General features: G+C 38.7%; 1 protein-coding gene across 6 annotated transcripts in view; it reads left to right on the top strand.

Annotated features, from left to right (window-relative positions):
- The first annotated feature begins 1,267 nt into the window (after window positions 1–1,267).
- Window positions 1,268–18,327, top strand: part of LOC127666992 (zinc finger protein basonuclin-2-like) — a 46,643-nt gene continuing 29,583 nt past the window's right edge. For 3 of the 6 annotated variants that reach the window (XR_007973758.1, XR_007973759.1, XR_007973760.1), the window contains exons 1-2: window positions 1,268–1,391; window positions 10,633–10,833. Coding sequence is in view for 3 of the 6 variants with exons in the window: in XM_052160003.1 (XP_052015963.1) it covers window positions 2,878–2,958; window positions 10,633–10,833 (282 nt within the window). In the remaining 3 variants the exon portion in view is untranslated. Of the gene's footprint in view, window positions 1,392–2,862; window positions 2,959–10,632; window positions 10,834–18,327 lie in introns of those variants that run through there. The other 3 variants (XM_052160003.1, XM_052160005.1, XM_052160004.1) reach the window with 1 other exon arrangement.

The raw sequence follows: 18,327 nt of genomic DNA, 5'->3' as shown, positions 1-18,327 counted from the left end.
TACAGAGGCTGGAAGAGGACATTGGATCCCCTGGAGTTGGAATTAACAAGATTACAGGCAGATGTGAGCCACCCAACATGAAAACTAACTTGGGCTCTCCACAAGAGCAGCGTGCTCTTAACCAGTGAGCTATCTGTCCCATGTCCTTACACATGTCCTGTCTGTCATTCCTAGGGCTTTAATTTCATTCCCACAGTGTCTTTTGTGTTTTGCTTTTTTTTTCATCAGTCTTATCTGCTTATTTTACCTGTTTATTATAATAGTTCCCTGATTGATCTCTTAGCTTCCTTTTAGTTATGTTTTAATGTGTTGTCATAGATGTACTTTCTTTAAAAATATTAATATTTGCCCTGTGTTGAGGTTGTCTTTTTGTAGAGTTGGTTGATGACTTTGTGGATAACAGAATGGCAACTGAGTGGACTGTGGGACTCTTACCCATAGTTCCATTACCCACGCATCTTCCCATTTATTACTGCTTTATCCATCATCCTCCCTGCGCCCTAGTGAATCTAGATCACTTCTCTAGAGGAATATTGGTGGTCTCTCAGGGCCTAGAACAAAGGCAGCCTTTGCTTAGATGCTTCTTTCACATATCAGTGGGAAGGCATCCCTCCCTAAATCATAAGGATCTACTGTGCTTGCCTTAACACTATCTCTATTTATGTTAGGTCGTTTTAGCGCATGGCTTTTATTCTCTAGTAGATTATAAACCTGTGAGCAGGGATCATGTCTTATTTTGGTGTCCCCACAACTTCCTGTACTTGGTATGTGAAGCTTGATAAATAGTTCTTCAACAGTGAGTAAAAAGTTTTATAATGATTTTCTTGATGATTAGTAGAAGAAAATGGAGTAAGTTGGGGTATTGACTGGAGTGTGGCTCAGTGGTAGAACTTGTGTTTGGCAGCCCCGGTGTCAGATACCCACATGACTGTCCAGTTCCTCCTTAAAGAAAGAATCTTAAGTGCAATGCTGGTTTGGCTTCTTAGCACACAGGCTTGCACTCAAGAAGCCCTGAGTGGCTCCCCTGTCCTGTCACCCCTCAGTGAGCTATTCTGTTATTCCTCATTGTTGTTTTCTTATGGTTCATATATTTAACTGTAGGTTGCTATACACCTTAGTAATTAACTCTTTTTACAAGTGTTTGAGTGGTCAGAGGAGTATATTATGTCTGTAGTTTTTAAGATAAAGTATCTTGATGCAACCAGGATTTCTGTAAAATACTGCCTGCAGACTATATAAAATTTCCTCTTCTAATCTCTCAACAGGCACATTTTGTGCCCTCCCCGCCTCCAAATTGCCTCAGTTACAAATCAGAAGGCAGGCTTGGTGACCAGGACTGGCAAGCACATTTTAAAGTCCCATGCTGTGGAGTTGATCCATCTCAACTTGAGGTATGTTGTTCTTTCTTATTTAAGTCACTTAAATATGCTCACATTCTCTGACTGTCCTATTGAGGTTTGTTCCCACATAATTATTCTTTGTTCCACCCCCTTACTGTCTTTCACACTCATGTGCACGCTAGGAAATGAATGTGTTTACTTGCTTCTCAACAGTTTTTAACCTCTGAAGATACTGCATGAAATAGAATTTTGTGGCAATAATTCGAATGATTTTGATTGTGATAAAGTGTCTTCTTTTATTTCATCCCCTTTTTCCCCTTTTCATTTTTTACACATAGTTCTAGGGAAGATTTATTCTAATTGTCACTGTTTTTAAAATGGATGTGTTAGGGTAGTAATCTTTGAGAATTGAAATGTAACACATATGTAACACACACACAGACACACACACACAGAGACACACACATACACGTGCAGACTAATGAGTTTCCCTAAGATGATCATAACCAGGACATCAGCTGATGGACAGACAGTGCAGTTGTGTGTGAAAAGCTTCCTGCCTGCTTGCGTCCAGCCGAGGTCCTACACCAAAGGCCCCCACTCTCCTATTTAAGTTTTTTTAATTTGAAAAACAATCCAGAAATCATACAAATTTTCTTTGCATCAATGTTTTTCACTTAAATGTATGTTTGTGTGGGCATATGCATGATTTTGTGTGTAAGCATGTTTTTGTGTCTAAGTAGTTTGTAAGGGCTTGTGTATGTTTGTGTATGTATGCATCTTTGTATATGTGTGTATGTTCTTGTATATGTGTTTGTTAGTATGTGTGCATGTGTTTGTGCATGTATGTGTGTGTTTGTGTGTATTTATGTATGTATGTGTGTGTGTTTGTGAGAACTTGTATATGTGTTTGTATGTATGTATGTATGTGTGTGTTTGTGTGTGTTTGTGTGTATTGAGCCTTGTAACAGGGTTTTCTTGTGCAGAAGTGAATCTCAATCTTCCTTCTTGACAGTAATTTAAACTATTACTGTGACATTTTTACTAGAGCTGCCAGCATCTCAGGCTACAGTTTTTAGAAGGAAGTAAATAAAAGCATTAATATTATCTTTACAATCCCACAACTTTCGTGGTCATATGAAAGTAATTCCCCAGTGCACTTCCATGCCCCAGCCTGTTGGATTTTTGTCTTTTGCTTTTGCTTTTTATTTTTATCCTCATAGTCATTTAAGGAAAGATACCACTGATTCTTTCAGAAGATTTTTCTCACAGGACATCAACTGAAGCTTGTGATAGTAAGACAGCTTTTGTCACTGCTTGTACACACAAAAAAATTACAGTCGCTTTTTTACTTTTTAGATCAAAACAAAATAGGAAAATGTTTGATCTTTTGTAGGCATAAGATTTGTACTGACTGAAGATGCTTTTTTGAAATGTGAATCTTGATTCCAAGGGATTCTCATTTCCTTAGCATTTTGTAAGCTACCTGATCTACTGTACCTAACCACATCTGTCCATTTTCTGATCTTTTGCATCCATGGATTATAGCCTTTTAACATTTCCTGGAAGTGCATTCCGGCGCTCAGCCCTGACTAGGGTGTCAGACACAGCATCTCAGGCAAGTTAGACAAGTGTCAATTGGAGTATTTTCTCCTTTTCAGTAAAGCGTTTAGGTAATATTTTCCTAAGGGGAATGTTAATGTCACTCTCTGAAGTAGCTCGAACCTTGTTTAAGGGGCTTGTGTTCCTTTTCTGGTCACATAAAGATATTTTTACTGCATAAGGTTTTCTCTGTCAGTATTGGTCACCATTTTCTTCTCTCAGTGCATAGCAGCTGTTATATATGTCTCGTGCACTGATGTGATTGGTGTTCCTGTGAGTTCACATCTGAGTATTTAGTATGTCTATAATGGTTTGGCAGAAAGCTGACTATAAATGAAGGCATGGGTACTCTTACTTAAAAATTGAACAATGGTCTTATTCCTCAGAATCTTTGGGCTGTTTTGGCTGAAGCTACTATATGTTGAAATGTCCAACTAGGCTGTCAAAGCCATCTGGCATTTATATATAGTTATATATGAATATTATAAATATGAAGGAACAAGTGAATTCTAACACAGACTCTTGGAGGAGAAGGATTGAGATGCCAATCAAAGATAATAACATGAATTTAGATTTTTCTTCTCCTTTTCATAAAGACCCTTTAAGCTAATTTTAAATTAGCTAATTCATGGACTCTAAACCTAAATTCTTACCATAAAGATTTTAATAGAAAGAGTAATAGACTGTGTAGTTTAGATCGTTTACATATGACACCTGGTTACATTTAGTTGTTGGCGTGCATGAATCATATATCTTTTTGAGGATAGGATCTCACTCCTATCTGCTTTGAAACTCACTATAGAGATCAAAGTGGCCTGGGATTCACAGAGGTCTGCCTGCCTCTGCCTCCCAAGGGCTGGGATTAAAATCTGAACCACCATGTACCCCCATGTACCCCCTGCCATGCGTCATCCTTTTAACCTGAATTAAAGACTGCTACATACATGTCAATCTGCTACTTACAGCTCAGTCACCGAATAAACTGAAACAAGAAAAACAATTGCTAAATAAGAAAAATGTTCCTGGTTCCTTAAAATTTAAACATGAGGACCCATGATTACCAGATGTTACTGTTTGGGAACATTGGCAATCGAGACACAGTTGTCCATCTCTTACAGAGATCGAAATGGAAAGAAAGAAATTGGAAATCAGTTGGAAAGCAAAGATTTAGGTGTAAATATTAGGTGAATCTTAATTGTAACAATGAGTATCTTTACATTAAGGAAGATAATTCATAGAGGCAGGCAGATCTCTGTGAGTTCGAGTTGAGGCCAGACTGAGCTACATAGTAAGTTCCAGGACAGTCAGAGCTATGTGGAAAAAACCCTGTCTCAAAAAGAAAACGATACAAAGCACAAACAAAAACACCTGTAACAACCAAACAAAACCGAAAAGATAATTCAGATCTTGATCTTTTATTTATCATTTTTTATTTTTATGATCTTTTTTGGTTATTTTACTTATTTACATTTCAAATGAACAACATTATCAACCAAGCAGCTCTTGATCTTAAGAAGTACTTTTAAATGTCATTTCTTCTTTTCTCCACAGAGTGCACATAGATGTGCTTGTGTCCTCATTATGTTTGGGTTTATATGTGTTAAGGGAAACAAATATTTTACTGTCCTCTCATCAAATTGTATAAACATAGATAACTATACAATTATAAAGCAAACAAAAAAGTGGAAATTAAAATTTAAAATTGAAATTATTATTTAAAATTTAAAATTGAAATTATTATTAGCTTTACTTTTTCCTATTCTTTATATTGAACCAAATTTGTTCCTCCTTAACTTTGTGTCTGAAAAGAAATGGCACAATAAAGTAGGGGTGTCAGGCTTCACAAGGGGAAAGGGTGGCAGGCTTCACTAGGGGAAAGGGTGACTGTCAACCTTCTTCCTTAGGAGTATGGAAGTGAGGGAAATATCTGTTCAGAGGAGTTTTCCTTCATTAGTTCTTTCTCCTTTTTTCCCACTTAACACATCTGTTAGCATTCCACACAGACCAACAGATGTTGCAAAGCAAGTCCTACACTTCGTTCTCAAGAAAAATGACATTTCCTCAGTTGCCTGCCCCACCTCTGTGACTGAGACCAGCCTGCTGCTCCTGCATAATTTGCATATATTAAGTTATGTGCCTTAATGCATTAGGAACCTGAGCTTCAGCATTCCTTTATATGTTAAGGTCGCATGTCATTAGTGACTAGTTTACAGGTTGCCTTAGAGTTCTGAGAAGGAAAGAGATTTGAGGATGGCAACCTGATTCTGTACACTGAGAGTGGATAGCCAGTTAGCAATATTTTTTCTATAAAATAGATGAGTTACAGAAAGCTCGAGCTGTCCCACCATGAGGAAGTGCTGATTGTCATGCGATGTGAAGCATCATTTTTATTATTTTGGCAAGAACAGGGACAGTTTTGTCTTGACAAGCCATTAGATAAATACCAGCATGTGTCACATGAAAAACCACTGATCTTTAACCCAGGTCTGTACTTAACCAAGCTTTGGAAGTAAATTGTGACTGAAGGAAGAGCAAAGGCCAGTACACTGTCATTACAGATTACAGAGTCTGCTAACAGCGAGAGAACTGAGCCCAGGGAGTCACAGGTGCGGTTCTGTAAGCTGTCAGTAGTCCTGCGGATGCTTCTTAAACTGTGTGCTCAAGCCATACATTTATTTTATATTTGTTCAGGATTTACGTTGTAGCCCTAGCTAGGGAGGAAAAAAACTGAAAAAAAAAGAAAGAGAGAGAGAGAGAGAGAGGGAGGGAGAGAGAGAGAGAAAGAAAGAAAGCCTTCAAGTGCTTTCTTAGTGCAGGGCCTGAGTTTCTTAGCACAGAACCACGACCTTTATATAGCTTCTATGTTCCCAGTCACAGAATGACCTTAAGAAAGCCCTGTGTTTTGAAGAAATTAAATCCAGTGAAGAAAAGTAAAGTTGGGTATGGTGGAGCACACCCTTAATCCTAGCACTGGAGAGGCAGAGGCAGGCAGATCTCTCGAAATCAACCTGGTCAATAAAGTGAGTTCCAGGCCAGCCAGGGCTACATGATGATACTCTGTCTTTAAAAAAAAATAATTGTAATATATATATAAAGAAATGATGGGTTATATTCCCATAAACAAACAAACAAAAAGCAACATAATAAATAAACTAGTTTATTCCAAAAGTATATGCAAAAGAGCATTCTTTGGCCTGTCAGTAGTCAGTAACTGTGACTAACTTTTCCATCACTGTGTAATTTTTGAGAAAATAAAAGACCCAAATTCACCTCACTACAAAATATTAAAAAGATAGTAACATTCTAAGCAATCACTTGTGGGAATTACTGCTTACAGAGCGAGCAGGAAAGAACACACTGCCTTCCTCTGTTGGTGGGATTGCTCTGCACCTCTCTGTAGTCTTGTTATCCTACACTAACTGAAATGCAAATTCTTTGTAACTAATTGGATCTCATTGAGGGTACATGCACAGTGTGTCGTTATGTGCAAAAAGGTTTTTAAAAGTATGAATTTCCTGTAATTACAACTTTTAATTACTATCCAAAGTGTGCAGTTAGTGCAGGGCTAGTATATATGCTTAACTTTAAAAAATATTATTAGAAGCATGACTGGTGAAATGTTTGATAAATACCAGATAAAAACAAATGTGTAATTGTAGCATCTGTAAATTGAATTTAAACTATTTTTTAAAATTAACATTTAGGATTTAGAATTTGAAGCCAGTTTAGTATACTGATGGCATGCTAATAGTACAGGTTTTTTTTTAAATAAATAAATAAATAAATAAATAAATAAATAAATAAATAAGTAAAAACATTGTAAGTGTTAAAACATCATTAGTTATTTCCAGAGCTGCTTACCTTGTCCACTCTCCTGGTCTTATGTTACTGTTGTAAAAGTATTTCAGAGTTGTATGTGTGTATGTGTGTGTGTGTGTGTTACTGCTGTGTGTTATGAAGAAGAGTTAGTTACTCCTAGTTCTACAGTTTCTTCAGGACCTTGAGAGCTCCTTGGTGGACCTCTCAGTGTACACAGCCTAACTCTCAGTCTCAGGGACTGTGAGGAGCGTCACGTGACCTTTCAGATTTGTGATCCCCTAATCTGAAGTACATGACTTTGAATCAGGAAGAAAGCAATAGTTGTGAAAACGATGTTTATCCCCATGGCCTAGTTGTAAATAACTTGGATACAAAGGATTTCAGAGGGTTATTCTGTAATCTACAGAATGTTGAGCCAATGGAAAGCCTCAGGAGATGTCTTGGTGCCTTGGTTTTGTTGTTAGTCATGGACCTGAGTCTCTAAAAAACAATTCAAGTCTCTTACTGGCTAGAAAAGCATCAAGGTTCTACATTTCCCTATGGAAATGGATGGCAAGTTCACATAACATATTTTGGGACTTTCTATAGGAGTCAGAATTTTATGTTCTAAAATTTATTAAAAAATGGTTTTAAACATAATAAAAAAACATAAACATTCAAGGTTTGTACTTTAGCATGTTTATATATAGCTAACTCTTTGGACTGGTGTCTGTTGTTATAATGAAGCTTTTACTTTTTTTTTTAACTGATTTTAGGAATTAACTAAAATTTTGTTTGACAAAATCCATCTAGGAGGTACAGTACTGTGTAATTGTTGTGATTTTTCTTGTGAATCTTACGAGGCTATCCTGATGTTTTTTTTTTAAAGATTTATTTATTTATTATATGTAAGTACACGGTATTTGTCTTCAGACTCCCCAGAGGAGGGCATCAGATCTCATTAAGGATGGTTGTGAGCCACCATGTGGTTGCTGGGATTTGAACTCTGGACCTTTGAAAGAACACTCAGTGCTCTTAACTGCTGAGCCATCTCTCCAGCCCTATCCTGATGTTTTTAAGGCGTGGCTACGGCAGGAATATTTAGGTAATAGTTTTGCTGCAGACTTGTTTGGTTAGACCTTGCAGTCTGAGAGAGACCGGTTTGCATACTCTGGGTAGCATTTTGTCAGAGGACTGTGGCTGGGCATAGCAGATTTGGATGCATTAGCTAGTCAACCTGATAACCCTGTACAGACTGTATTGATTTTCTAGGAGAGAGTTTATGAACTAAATAAACTTGGGGTTGGTGTCTTAATAAACTGCTTCTCTCAGTCTATCACATTTAGTTATGGAGCTGTGCAGTTTAGGGGGGAAAAGGGCTAATTCAGTTACAGATTGTTCACAGCGGGGTCTCCAAATTAGCCCTTTGTTTTGTAATGCCACCTTGCTTGGGCTCTCGTTGAGCACATTTCTCAGTTTTGCCCTAATGAGTTGCAACACTGATAATGTGGCCGATGATCTTTCATTGATTTCACTATCACTTGCTTGTCTGGTAATTGATCCGTTGCTGAGCCTCTAGTTAATTATATCGGCTTTGACATGGCCCGATCCCTGGGGAATTTCAAGTCTTGTAGAATAACAGTTTTAATAAAAGAGTGTATTACTGCAGGTGCTTGCTGCTGCATGAAAATTGATTTTTGTCTTGTGGTGTGGTATGGTATGGTGTGTGTGTGTGTGTGTGTGTGTGTGTGTGTGTGTGTGTGTGTGTTCGTTCGTTCATGCCCGCATGTGTGGGGGTTAGGGGAAATACCTGGGAAAGAAGAGGATCTCAGAACTGAGAAAAAGGGGTGGGGCTGGAAAAATAGGAAGAGGGAGTGAGGGAGAGTGGGGAAGGAGGGGGAAGGACTAGGAGAGAGGGAGAGGAAGCAGAAGAGGCCAGAGAGAACATGCAGGCAGAGGATACAACAGTGCTTGAGGGGAGCGAGGAGGAAGCTTGCTGTTGACAGTGTCCTTAAGCCTCCCACAAATAACAGCCATTAGTGGGAAGGTCAGGAGATGAGCAGGCAGCTTAACTGAGGCACTGAGTGCCACTTCAGAAATCAAGAGGCTAGCAAATTTTAGAGGGAGTTAAGTGGGTAATAGTAAAGGTACAGTCACCGTTGACAACTGACTCATAGGGGCTTTTCCCGCCCTCCCCCTCGAAAGAATATTTTTATTGACCACAGGTAGACTTAATATATTTTAAGGCAACAATTCTTTGGGTTCTTGTTAGTCTCCTTTCAGATATTGAATTTGCTTCTTTTGAGACTTTTTTGTGCTTAATGGTGGTGAACTGGAGGGAAGTTTAACAGAAAAGCTTTCAGGAGATGTCAGTTCTAGAAGGGAAGGCACATTTGTGTCAACATAGCGTACGGTTGCTCATCTTTTCTCATTGTCCACTAATGACACAGGCTGCCATCGAAACGCTTTTCTGTTTCTTTTGTTGTTTCTGAGAGGAAGGTTTATTGTTATTCTTTCGTTAAGAAGGAGCAAACAGAGTGCTACATTTGTCCTCAGTATTTGTAAGTGACTGAAGATTATTGTTCCTTACATTTTAAGTTTAGGAAGGATGGCTTTTTCCTGCTGACTACTTTTATGAGATGGCATGAATTTAGCTTTCCATTTTGAAGTTACAGTGTTTATGTACAGTGGATTTTGTTCAGTTCTGCTTTTTCCATAAATAAGGGAGATAAATACTATCTAACAAATTGTTGTTTTGTTTTAAAACTGGTTTAATTAAAAATATGACCTACTATCAGGGTTATATTTCATCAGGCAGGGAAACATTATAGAATTTTCCATAGAGGTCCTAAATGAAAAATGGCATTTTTATATGCTTTACTTTTTGCCTGAAATAGGACAGGTTTCTTTTTTCTTCATCTTTTGCCCTTTTTTTTTATGATTTAAAAGGTTGATGTAGATGTCTTACCTGAGAACTTTAACAAAGGTTTTTATTCTGCATGTGAGCTTTAAGAAAAGGTATTCATTTTTCTTCTCTTCCTTCAGTGTCTCTTTACTTAACCTTCCATTTGGTAATTAATGGCTTGAGGTGCTGGGTATTAAGTGATATATATTTATTTTTGCATATGTTTAGTGTACATCTTCCATGTTTAACTGGTAGCTTTGCTTGTTCACCCTTTATAATATAAGGTCAAATCTCTGTATATTATTTTCCCTATGAGTTTATATGTGATTATAAATAGCCCCAGCATTACGGTGTGACTTGTGGCAGCTAATATTTAAAAAGCCACTAAGCAAACTTTATGTTCTCCTCCAGATGAATCTTTACTTGCTTCCAGTTTAACTAAAAATATTTAAGTGTCATAGTTTTGCAAGTGTTAAAGAAAGGACTGGTGCTGGATATAACATGTTACAGCAGAAAGCATTGTTGGCGAAAATTCCCAGGGAGGAGCCCTGGCTTTCCCTGGCCTTGTGGGTGGTGATCGTGGCAGTCTGTGGAGTATGCACCAGTGTGTGTGTCTATCTGTGTATCTGGAGGGGGGTTAGTACAGTGTCATTTGGTGCCTGACAGTGGAACAGTGCAGTTGACTCCTAGCTCTGCTGTCCAATGACATGCAGTGGCTGAGGGTTTGAAGCTGATGGTTGGGTCTCCAGTGCTGCCTGCGCACCTGACAGGCAGCTGTGAAACTGAGCAGAGGCAAGCTAGGGGAGTCACAATCTATGCATAAATGATAGGGATATCTGTGCAGAAGGTGCGAAGGAAGCTCTGACCCCCCCTCCCCCAGATCTCCCCCTTCCCGAATGAAATGCACAGTTCAGCCAGCTTCTTACCTACACTGTACTCCTGCTACTGGCTGCCAAGAAGCTCAAAAAATCCACCTTCACTTTTCAGTCAGAAGAGGCAGAAGTGGATGTGAGAGAAAGAGACACACAGAGAGACAGAGAGCCAAAGAGGGCAAGAGACTTGACTTTAAGAGACTCCTGTACTGACAACTCCATGCAGTTCGGAGCCAGAACGACTGCGGCTGGACCAGGGTTCATGGGGACATGGCAAAATGCTGATACTAACCTCTTATTCAGAATGTCCCAACAGGTAAGTTACTTTTTCTTTCATTTTTTTTTAAAGAAACCTCGAGTTGTTATGTGCCCTTTTCTTCCTGCTACTTTTCTTTCTAAATGTTTTTGAAATTAATATATATATATATATATATATATATATATATATATATATATATATATATATATATTGTCATTTCTGTGTTACTGGAATGTGCAGTGTTACTTCATGGCTTCCCGAAGGGCTCTTTAAGGCAAAGGGGAGAAAGGACATCGAAGTTAGAGAAAGCAAAGGCATTTGTTGCAAAGTTTCACCTTGTACAGCCTGAGCCCTGCCTTAATTTATTTCTTTGTTTCCCGCGAAAAAGAGAAAAGGCCACTCAACAAATGTATCTTTCTGACTGTGAAAGACTTGGTCAAAGTGTCTGCTGTCTCGAAGTAGGTCTTGCAACTGAACAGTCATAAAGCGCGGGCCCCTCACAGCAGCGGGTTTGACTTCTGGTGTCTGGAGCAGCTGGACTCAGACCCGAGCGAGGCTGTGCAGGCTTCCCTGCCGGCCGGGTCAGGCCAAGGGCGGCAGGCTGCACTCAGGCTTGCTCTCGGCCTCCGTTCCGGCTCTCGGTGGCTCGGTGCCTTCGCTCTCCCCCGTGCTCCCCTGGCCCTGGTGCAGCCAGCTCGGCTTGTCACCTGCCCGCTGCCCTGCACGGTGCACTCACACTGGGCTCGGCCCCTGCGTTCTCCCAGAGCCGCTTCTCGCTCAGCCGCCACCGGCAGCTAGGCTGCTGCCCTGCAGGGAGAGCTGCCTGGAGAGCGCCAGGGCAGCAGCAGAAGGATCATTAATCACCCGCAGTGCTCGGTGTTTTGCGCCCTGCGTGCCCGGCTCCTCTTGCACAATTGCAGGCTCTCAGGCTCCGCGGGGGGAGCGAGGGTTAAGTGGAGGCAAAGGGGAAACAACCCAGAAACTTTCCTCTTTTCAGAAGCCTACCCCAAACCCATACAAAGCAAGAGTTAGTTTATCTTCCATGCAGCACCAAAGTAGTACTAACAAATATACTGGGATGTTAAGTAGATGGCAGCTGTTTAAAGATTGGTCTTGCCCCACTCCTTTAAAATAACTGCAACTGCTCTTTTGTATGTAAGAGTTCGCGGAAATTGAATACTTTGGGGTAGATTTTAAAATGTTTGGTAATGAAATAAAACTACTTTAAAGGCTGTAAACTGCCACAAGTTTAGAAATAACAATTGCCCAAGAAAGTGCATAAAGCCCTGCTCTTGAACATTTAATTGGTAAACAGTTTTATCAGCCAGTTTTAGATAGGAGAAATGTATTTGAATAAGGTGTATTTGACATCCTGCAGAGGGACCCTGATAACTACTGATCGAGTAAGCTGAGATTTAAATGCAATCAACATAAGCCCAGTAAGCAACTCTTTATGTGCAATCCTTTTTTTTTGTTTTTTTCACACTGAAAAGTTCCTTTCTTGTCTGATAGAGATGCTGCTTGTCTCTGCAGAACACTTTTCGAGATGTTTTTCTGAAGCACTTTTCTGTCTGGGTGGCTCTCTTGTGGTTGGAACAGTGTGTGTTTTCACTAACCTTAGAATCGAATAACTTGTGCCCCACTTTAAAATTTAGATATCACCAATCCGGGTTTTCCTTGAGTTGTGTGTATGTACATGCATGCTGTGAAAGATTAGATTGCTTTAGGTTTTTCCCTCTAGTGAAAAAAGAGTTAATAAAACAGATAGAGATAATGATCAATTGATAAATGGCTATTGAACCACATAGATGTGTTAGATTGCTGCTTTGGCAAGAGCCCATTTCCAAGTAGATTTGCATCTAAGGAGACTTTAAGTGATGCAAAACATTTAGGACTAAAAGAAATAAAAGCAAATTACATAAAAATAGGTCAGAATTAGGAAAATAATTTAAATTCCTCATAGAGAAACTTGTATGATCAGCTCACTGTGGTGTTTTCTGTGTGTTTGCTTGTGTACCTGTATGAATGTATGTGGACTATGAGCCTTGGTGCCTGTGAGAATAGACACAGGGAAGGCCTTTATGCTTGATGAACAGATTATGACAGAGAACACTATGACAAAGGATGAAAATCACAAACTTAAAAAGTATTGTAATCAACCATTTAGCTGTAGTTTGCTATTATTTTGGTTTTTTGTGTGTGGTTGTTGTTGTTTTGGTGTTGTTAGTGATGCTTAGCTTCCCATTTACTTTCAGAGTTACTAAATGTTTACCTTTTGTGCATTTTGGAAGTCATCTAAGAAGAGTATATGTTTACATGTGTAGATGTACTTTTCTTTCTCTTTCAAGATGCCATTTCAGAGTGTGTAGTCTTAAATTCAAAATCTGCCTAAATATAAGCCTGTGCTGTGCATGCCTAATGTTTTTGTTTTCCTTATGGGTAGTGGGTCAGCAGTGCTGGTTCAGTGTGAGTGGGACAGAGTGTGTGCATGGGGGATGGGGTGGGGGAGGGAATGATTCCTGAAATGCTCTCTTAAAAGTCAACAGTTTTGAAGAATAATAGTTTCAATATCCACATTAAGCCACCTTTTGCTAAAGATAAAAAGGTTTTTTTTCTAATTTAATCAAATATGTACAATTCTCTATATATAATTGTTTAGGATAAAAGAGGCTTTTCTGCTTGATTATTTTAATCTCTGAGTAAAAATTTAGCTCATAGAGTGAATGAAATCTTTTAAGTACAGTTTTCCACAGTTTTCTATAGTAGAATAAAAATTAATATTTCCTTGAATATCTTGGTAGCATTGGACAAAACTGACTACTAGAGCCAGTAAAAGATGTTTAAAGACTGAGCTATAGAGAACTCACCACATATGATGTTAGCTACGGAAAAATGTATGCTTGGGAATCGGATGAACGCTGAATTTGAAGAATCTAGGTCTGTGTCTTCTAAACGTAAGCTAGGCAGAGGCATGGGACAATCTGTATCTTGCATTTCCCCTGAACAAAGTTAGATTTCCTTAACTGTAAATCTTTCCTTTATCTAACATTAGCAAATGATTGGACTCAGACTCAGTGGAGTTAAGTCTGTTCCCCTTAAAGCTTTAAATGGGACTTCCTGACTTCATCTCTCTACCTTACACTATTTTCCCTAAAATCAAAGATTATTCCTCTAAAAATCAATATGATTTGTTGTTGCTATTGTTGTTTAGAAAAATAATATTTTCTTGTAGCAAGATACTTGAGAGGTGTAGCTGTTGACTTGTGTAGCTGTTGACTTTTGTAACTGAGAGTTCTGGATTCAGTTATGAGTTGATAATGTCCAAAACCATTTTCTCCTTTTCCTTATCTCTTAAAACCTCAAAGGTTATTTTTCTCAGGATACTCTCTTAAGGTGTTGTTAAAAAGACAGATGGGGGTGGTAGGAGAAAGGAGCTTGCTTTTGGAAGGTTGTTTTGTTTTTTTTAATCATACTTTGAAAGCTGTTTTTTCTACATAATTTGTACGTTTGTGTATTTGAGACAGTAGCAAATAAAATCCTTATAGCTTCCTCTAAGAGCAGGTATAGTTCGATCTAATTGAAATCTTTTTAAGAAATGACACTGTGCAGATAATGGTGGTGTACTTTTCCCATATTACCAGGGGTGTTTATACCTTTTATTATTGCTCAGGTATACTTAACCTGTTTCAAATAAAATGCAGATCCCTTAATAAGGTCTCTTTTCAGAGTAGAGTGAGATACCAAGTTAGAATTATAAATGATGCCTTGCATCATTATGGAGTAATTTAGGATTCACCCAATGATGTAACAAAATTAACAACATAATTTCATTGTGAAACTGTGTCTTATTAAAGAACAACTGTCTGACATTCTTTTACAGTTGCTTTATTTAACTTCATGCAAATATTATTAGTAGTGACATTTTTCTGTTGTGTATTAGATTCTCTCATTAGCATGATGTGTTAGTTATCACCAGAGAAATCAGTTCCTAGATAGGTGAGGGACAAAATCGAGAAAGCTAAAAATTATGTCAGTGATTTACATTACTACCAGACCGTCTGCTCACCAGAGATATGACAGAGTAAACTTTTTGACTAGTATAAAACCTAGCACTTCCGAGAAATGATTAAAAGATATATAAGAAATATATAATAATATTTTTGGAAATCATTTACAAGAGTGCTCAATACAAATTTTTCTTCCAGTAGTCTTTTAGTATTTTCAATTCATGAGGACAAACACAGTTCCAGTCATAGGATTTGTAGTCAAAATGGAAATGATGTGTGTTTTCTTTTCTGGTTTCTAACCCTCCCAAAAAAATTTAAACATCTCTAACAATTTTAAAGATTCATATATAGTATTTCTTGTTTGTCACATATCTAAAATATGTGCTGTGGGTGGCTTGGTTGTTCTTTGAAGTTCATGCAATATATTTTTATTCTAAAGCTTCTCCTCAAAACTGGACACATCCCTTTGACATAGGATGAATAGTCTTATTTAATCAGAGCTACGAATAAGGCAGTTGATAGTTAATGGCCTTTGAAAATGACTTCCATTGTGAGGCAGCATCCATTTCTAGGTTTCCCTCTCTATTTTTTCTCTCTTCCTTTTTAGTATTTCCTTCTTATAGTTGGTGTATTTGGGTAATCACAGCTTACTTAAAAAGGATTAACTTGACAAAACTTACCTTTATGTTAAAATAGGTGTTTATATTTGGTGGCAAATCGTTTTAGCTTGTTGAATTAGCATGCTGCCACCTCTCAGTTCCTCTAACTTGAGAGATGATGTGCTTTATTTTGAACTGTTAATGATAGGTACATATTGAAATTAAAATGTAAGCCTTGACATTCACTTTAATACTGTAGCAAACAAGTAGGAATATTTGGATAATTGTCATAGCAGTATTGGATTAGAAATCGTGGTAAAGAGGTGAGTCCCTGTGTGTCAGCCTTTACTTCCAACTTGGTGTGAACATGCAGGCCTCACTAACAGCTCTGCATACTGTATAATGAAATGGGAATGGCGTAGGCCTTGTATGTATGATATTCCACGTGTGAGTTATTGTAATGAAACATGCACAAATAGATCCTCAGATGTGTATACACGCGAATAAACTCATTCACCAGTTTAAAGCTTATTTCCAGCACGTAGCACTTCAAATGAATTTAAGCATAGTTGGGGATCATTTTGAAATTACTTCTTTCAATATCTCTGTTATCTGTAACCAAGTAGATTTATGGAAATTGATTAATGTAACAGGACAGACTTAGGCTTCCACCACAACATAGCGTCCTACGCCTATGTCAGGGATAAGCGCCATGACGATTCTTCCCTTACTAATTAGATGCTGAGCAAGACATCTCTGGGAAGTTGGGACAAACATGAATGGGTCACAGCCAAGGCAGGATTGCAAGGATTCCAGTGATAGTGAAAGCATTCAAGTTTGCCAGGTCGCTGTGACACAGGAGCTGATTCCAAAGGAACAGCCCGTTACAGATAGTGAGATGGCGTCACATACTTCAGTGAAAAACAAAACCCTAGGGTTTCTTCTTTTCCAACTTACACATTGCACACACTTATTTAAAGGAAGACACAGTGGACATGGCTCTGGTCAGTCTTCAGTTAGCATGTAGGTAATGCCTGTCCATAGCTAACTTGGTAATGTGTATGAGAATATATATAAAGTATAAGGAGAGGAAATTGGAGCTTGCCTTTGCCTTTACCCTGTATTCATAAGTGAACTATGGTGGATAAATTATTTTAGGTGTGAACTCCTTTCCCCCAGAGTATATAGAGAGAACTCTGTGCAGTAAGGAAAACTGAATTGGTGAATCATGGGAATACCTTCTTCAGTGAAACCCATTTTCTCTAAAACTCACTGTTCTTTGTTATTGAAGGAACATTGGACATAACTGTCCCAGGAGTGCTTTCCTTTGGAAGATTTGGCATCTAATGTGATGTGTGTGGAAGCATGGGCTTTGTTCCATGTGCAGACATGCTCATGCCTTTCATGACACATGTTTGCTGGTGACTAACCACGGTTCTCCAGGCTTTGGCCAGAAGAGTGTTTGGGGTCGTAGGAAATGATTGATGTCACACACATCTGCCAGAGCTGATGCCATTCTTATTTGCAGAAGAGCAGCTGGTGTCCACATTTTGCGTGGTTCCCCTCATCCACTGAAGCACCTGGGATTAGAGGCAAGAGGAGTCAAATACCCTTTGGAGGAACTTTGACTTCTAATAAGCTTAAGAGAAGTAAAGGAAGAGGGGCAGAGCAGGAACAGCAGCCTTTAGGTTCTGTTGTATAAACAAAACAAAAAGCAGGAGTATCTTAGAAGACAAACTGATAAAGAATACAGAGGGAAACAGGATGGAAAAAATTATCCTGGGAAAAAGAAAGAGTATGTGCTATGACATCACTAAGATGGTGTGGGAGCTGTGACTGCGGCCCACAGTTCCCCCTGAGCCTTTCCTGTACCATGTCTCCCTCCCTGGGCTTAAAAGGAAGTTTAGAGAATAGGAAAAAAAAGTATTGATTGTTTTTTCAATTTGTACCTTCCCTGTCGGAAACCTCACACATTTCATAGTGTACGCTTGCTCCACCTTCCAGTGTAACACTTATGACTGGACTTGGCATGGGTGAGGGCAGAGTACTGGGTCCTCTCAATGGGACACAGCGCACAGCGTTTTGTGCCATGGTGTGTGGGGATGAGAGAGTGTTGTCTCCTTCTGCAGTCAGAGCCCTCCTTAATGGGAGTACTACAGGGAAACAATGCCTCACTCAAACCAGGGAGTTCAGAAATCAAATTCTCCGCTTATTAATCATCATTCTAATTAAGAAAAAGAATTGATCCTTTAACAACAATATAATATCCTTTTGTTTTCCTTTAATTAAGTCCATCAGTTTTTCATTTCTCTCTATAAAGGAAGAATAATGTTAAATTGTAGGAAGTTACTTATTGAAACCACTGATGCGATTCCCTGGAGCACCTCTGACATCTTATTAATCCATCCTTAGGAACTGTAATGCTACTTTGCTGCTACATTTAGTGTTTGGGTCAGAGAAGGGTGTTGAGTTATGACTCCTGTGCCTGTTTGGCTGATAGACATTTACCTAATAGCCTTAGTACAAGGTTAGTTTGTTCTTATTCCCCGATTCCTCTTTCTTAAACTTCATTTCTCTCTTCTACCTTCGCTTCTCTCATTATACAATTGATTCCTTAGTTTTACTGCCTCTCTTTTGCCTAATGCAAAGGAATTAAAATGTGCTTGAAAGTAACAACTATTGAATCAGGTATCCTTTTGCCAATCTGTCATTTTGATAAGTTCAGGAATGTGGTGCTATCCTCACATACAAACATGTCGGTGACGGGACTATCCTTGTTTTACTGCAGGCCTGTCACTCTGGCTACTAAAGAATCCTCAGACTTCAGTGGTTGGCTTACCAACTGCAGTCTTCAGTTTGGTATTTAGTGCCAAGAAGGAAAGTGATCATTTCACATCCATTGATTGGTTCTCGATTCCAGGCTGCACTGTAAATGTATGTATATA

The sequence above is a fragment of the Apodemus sylvaticus genome, chromosome 16 (assembly GCF_947179515.1).
Source record: "Apodemus sylvaticus chromosome 16, mApoSyl1.1, whole genome shotgun sequence".
Lineage (NCBI taxonomy): Eukaryota > Metazoa > Chordata > Mammalia > Rodentia > Muridae > Apodemus > Apodemus sylvaticus.
The sequence above is the reverse complement of the archived record's forward strand: the minus strand, read 5'-3'. Positions and strand labels throughout refer to the sequence as shown.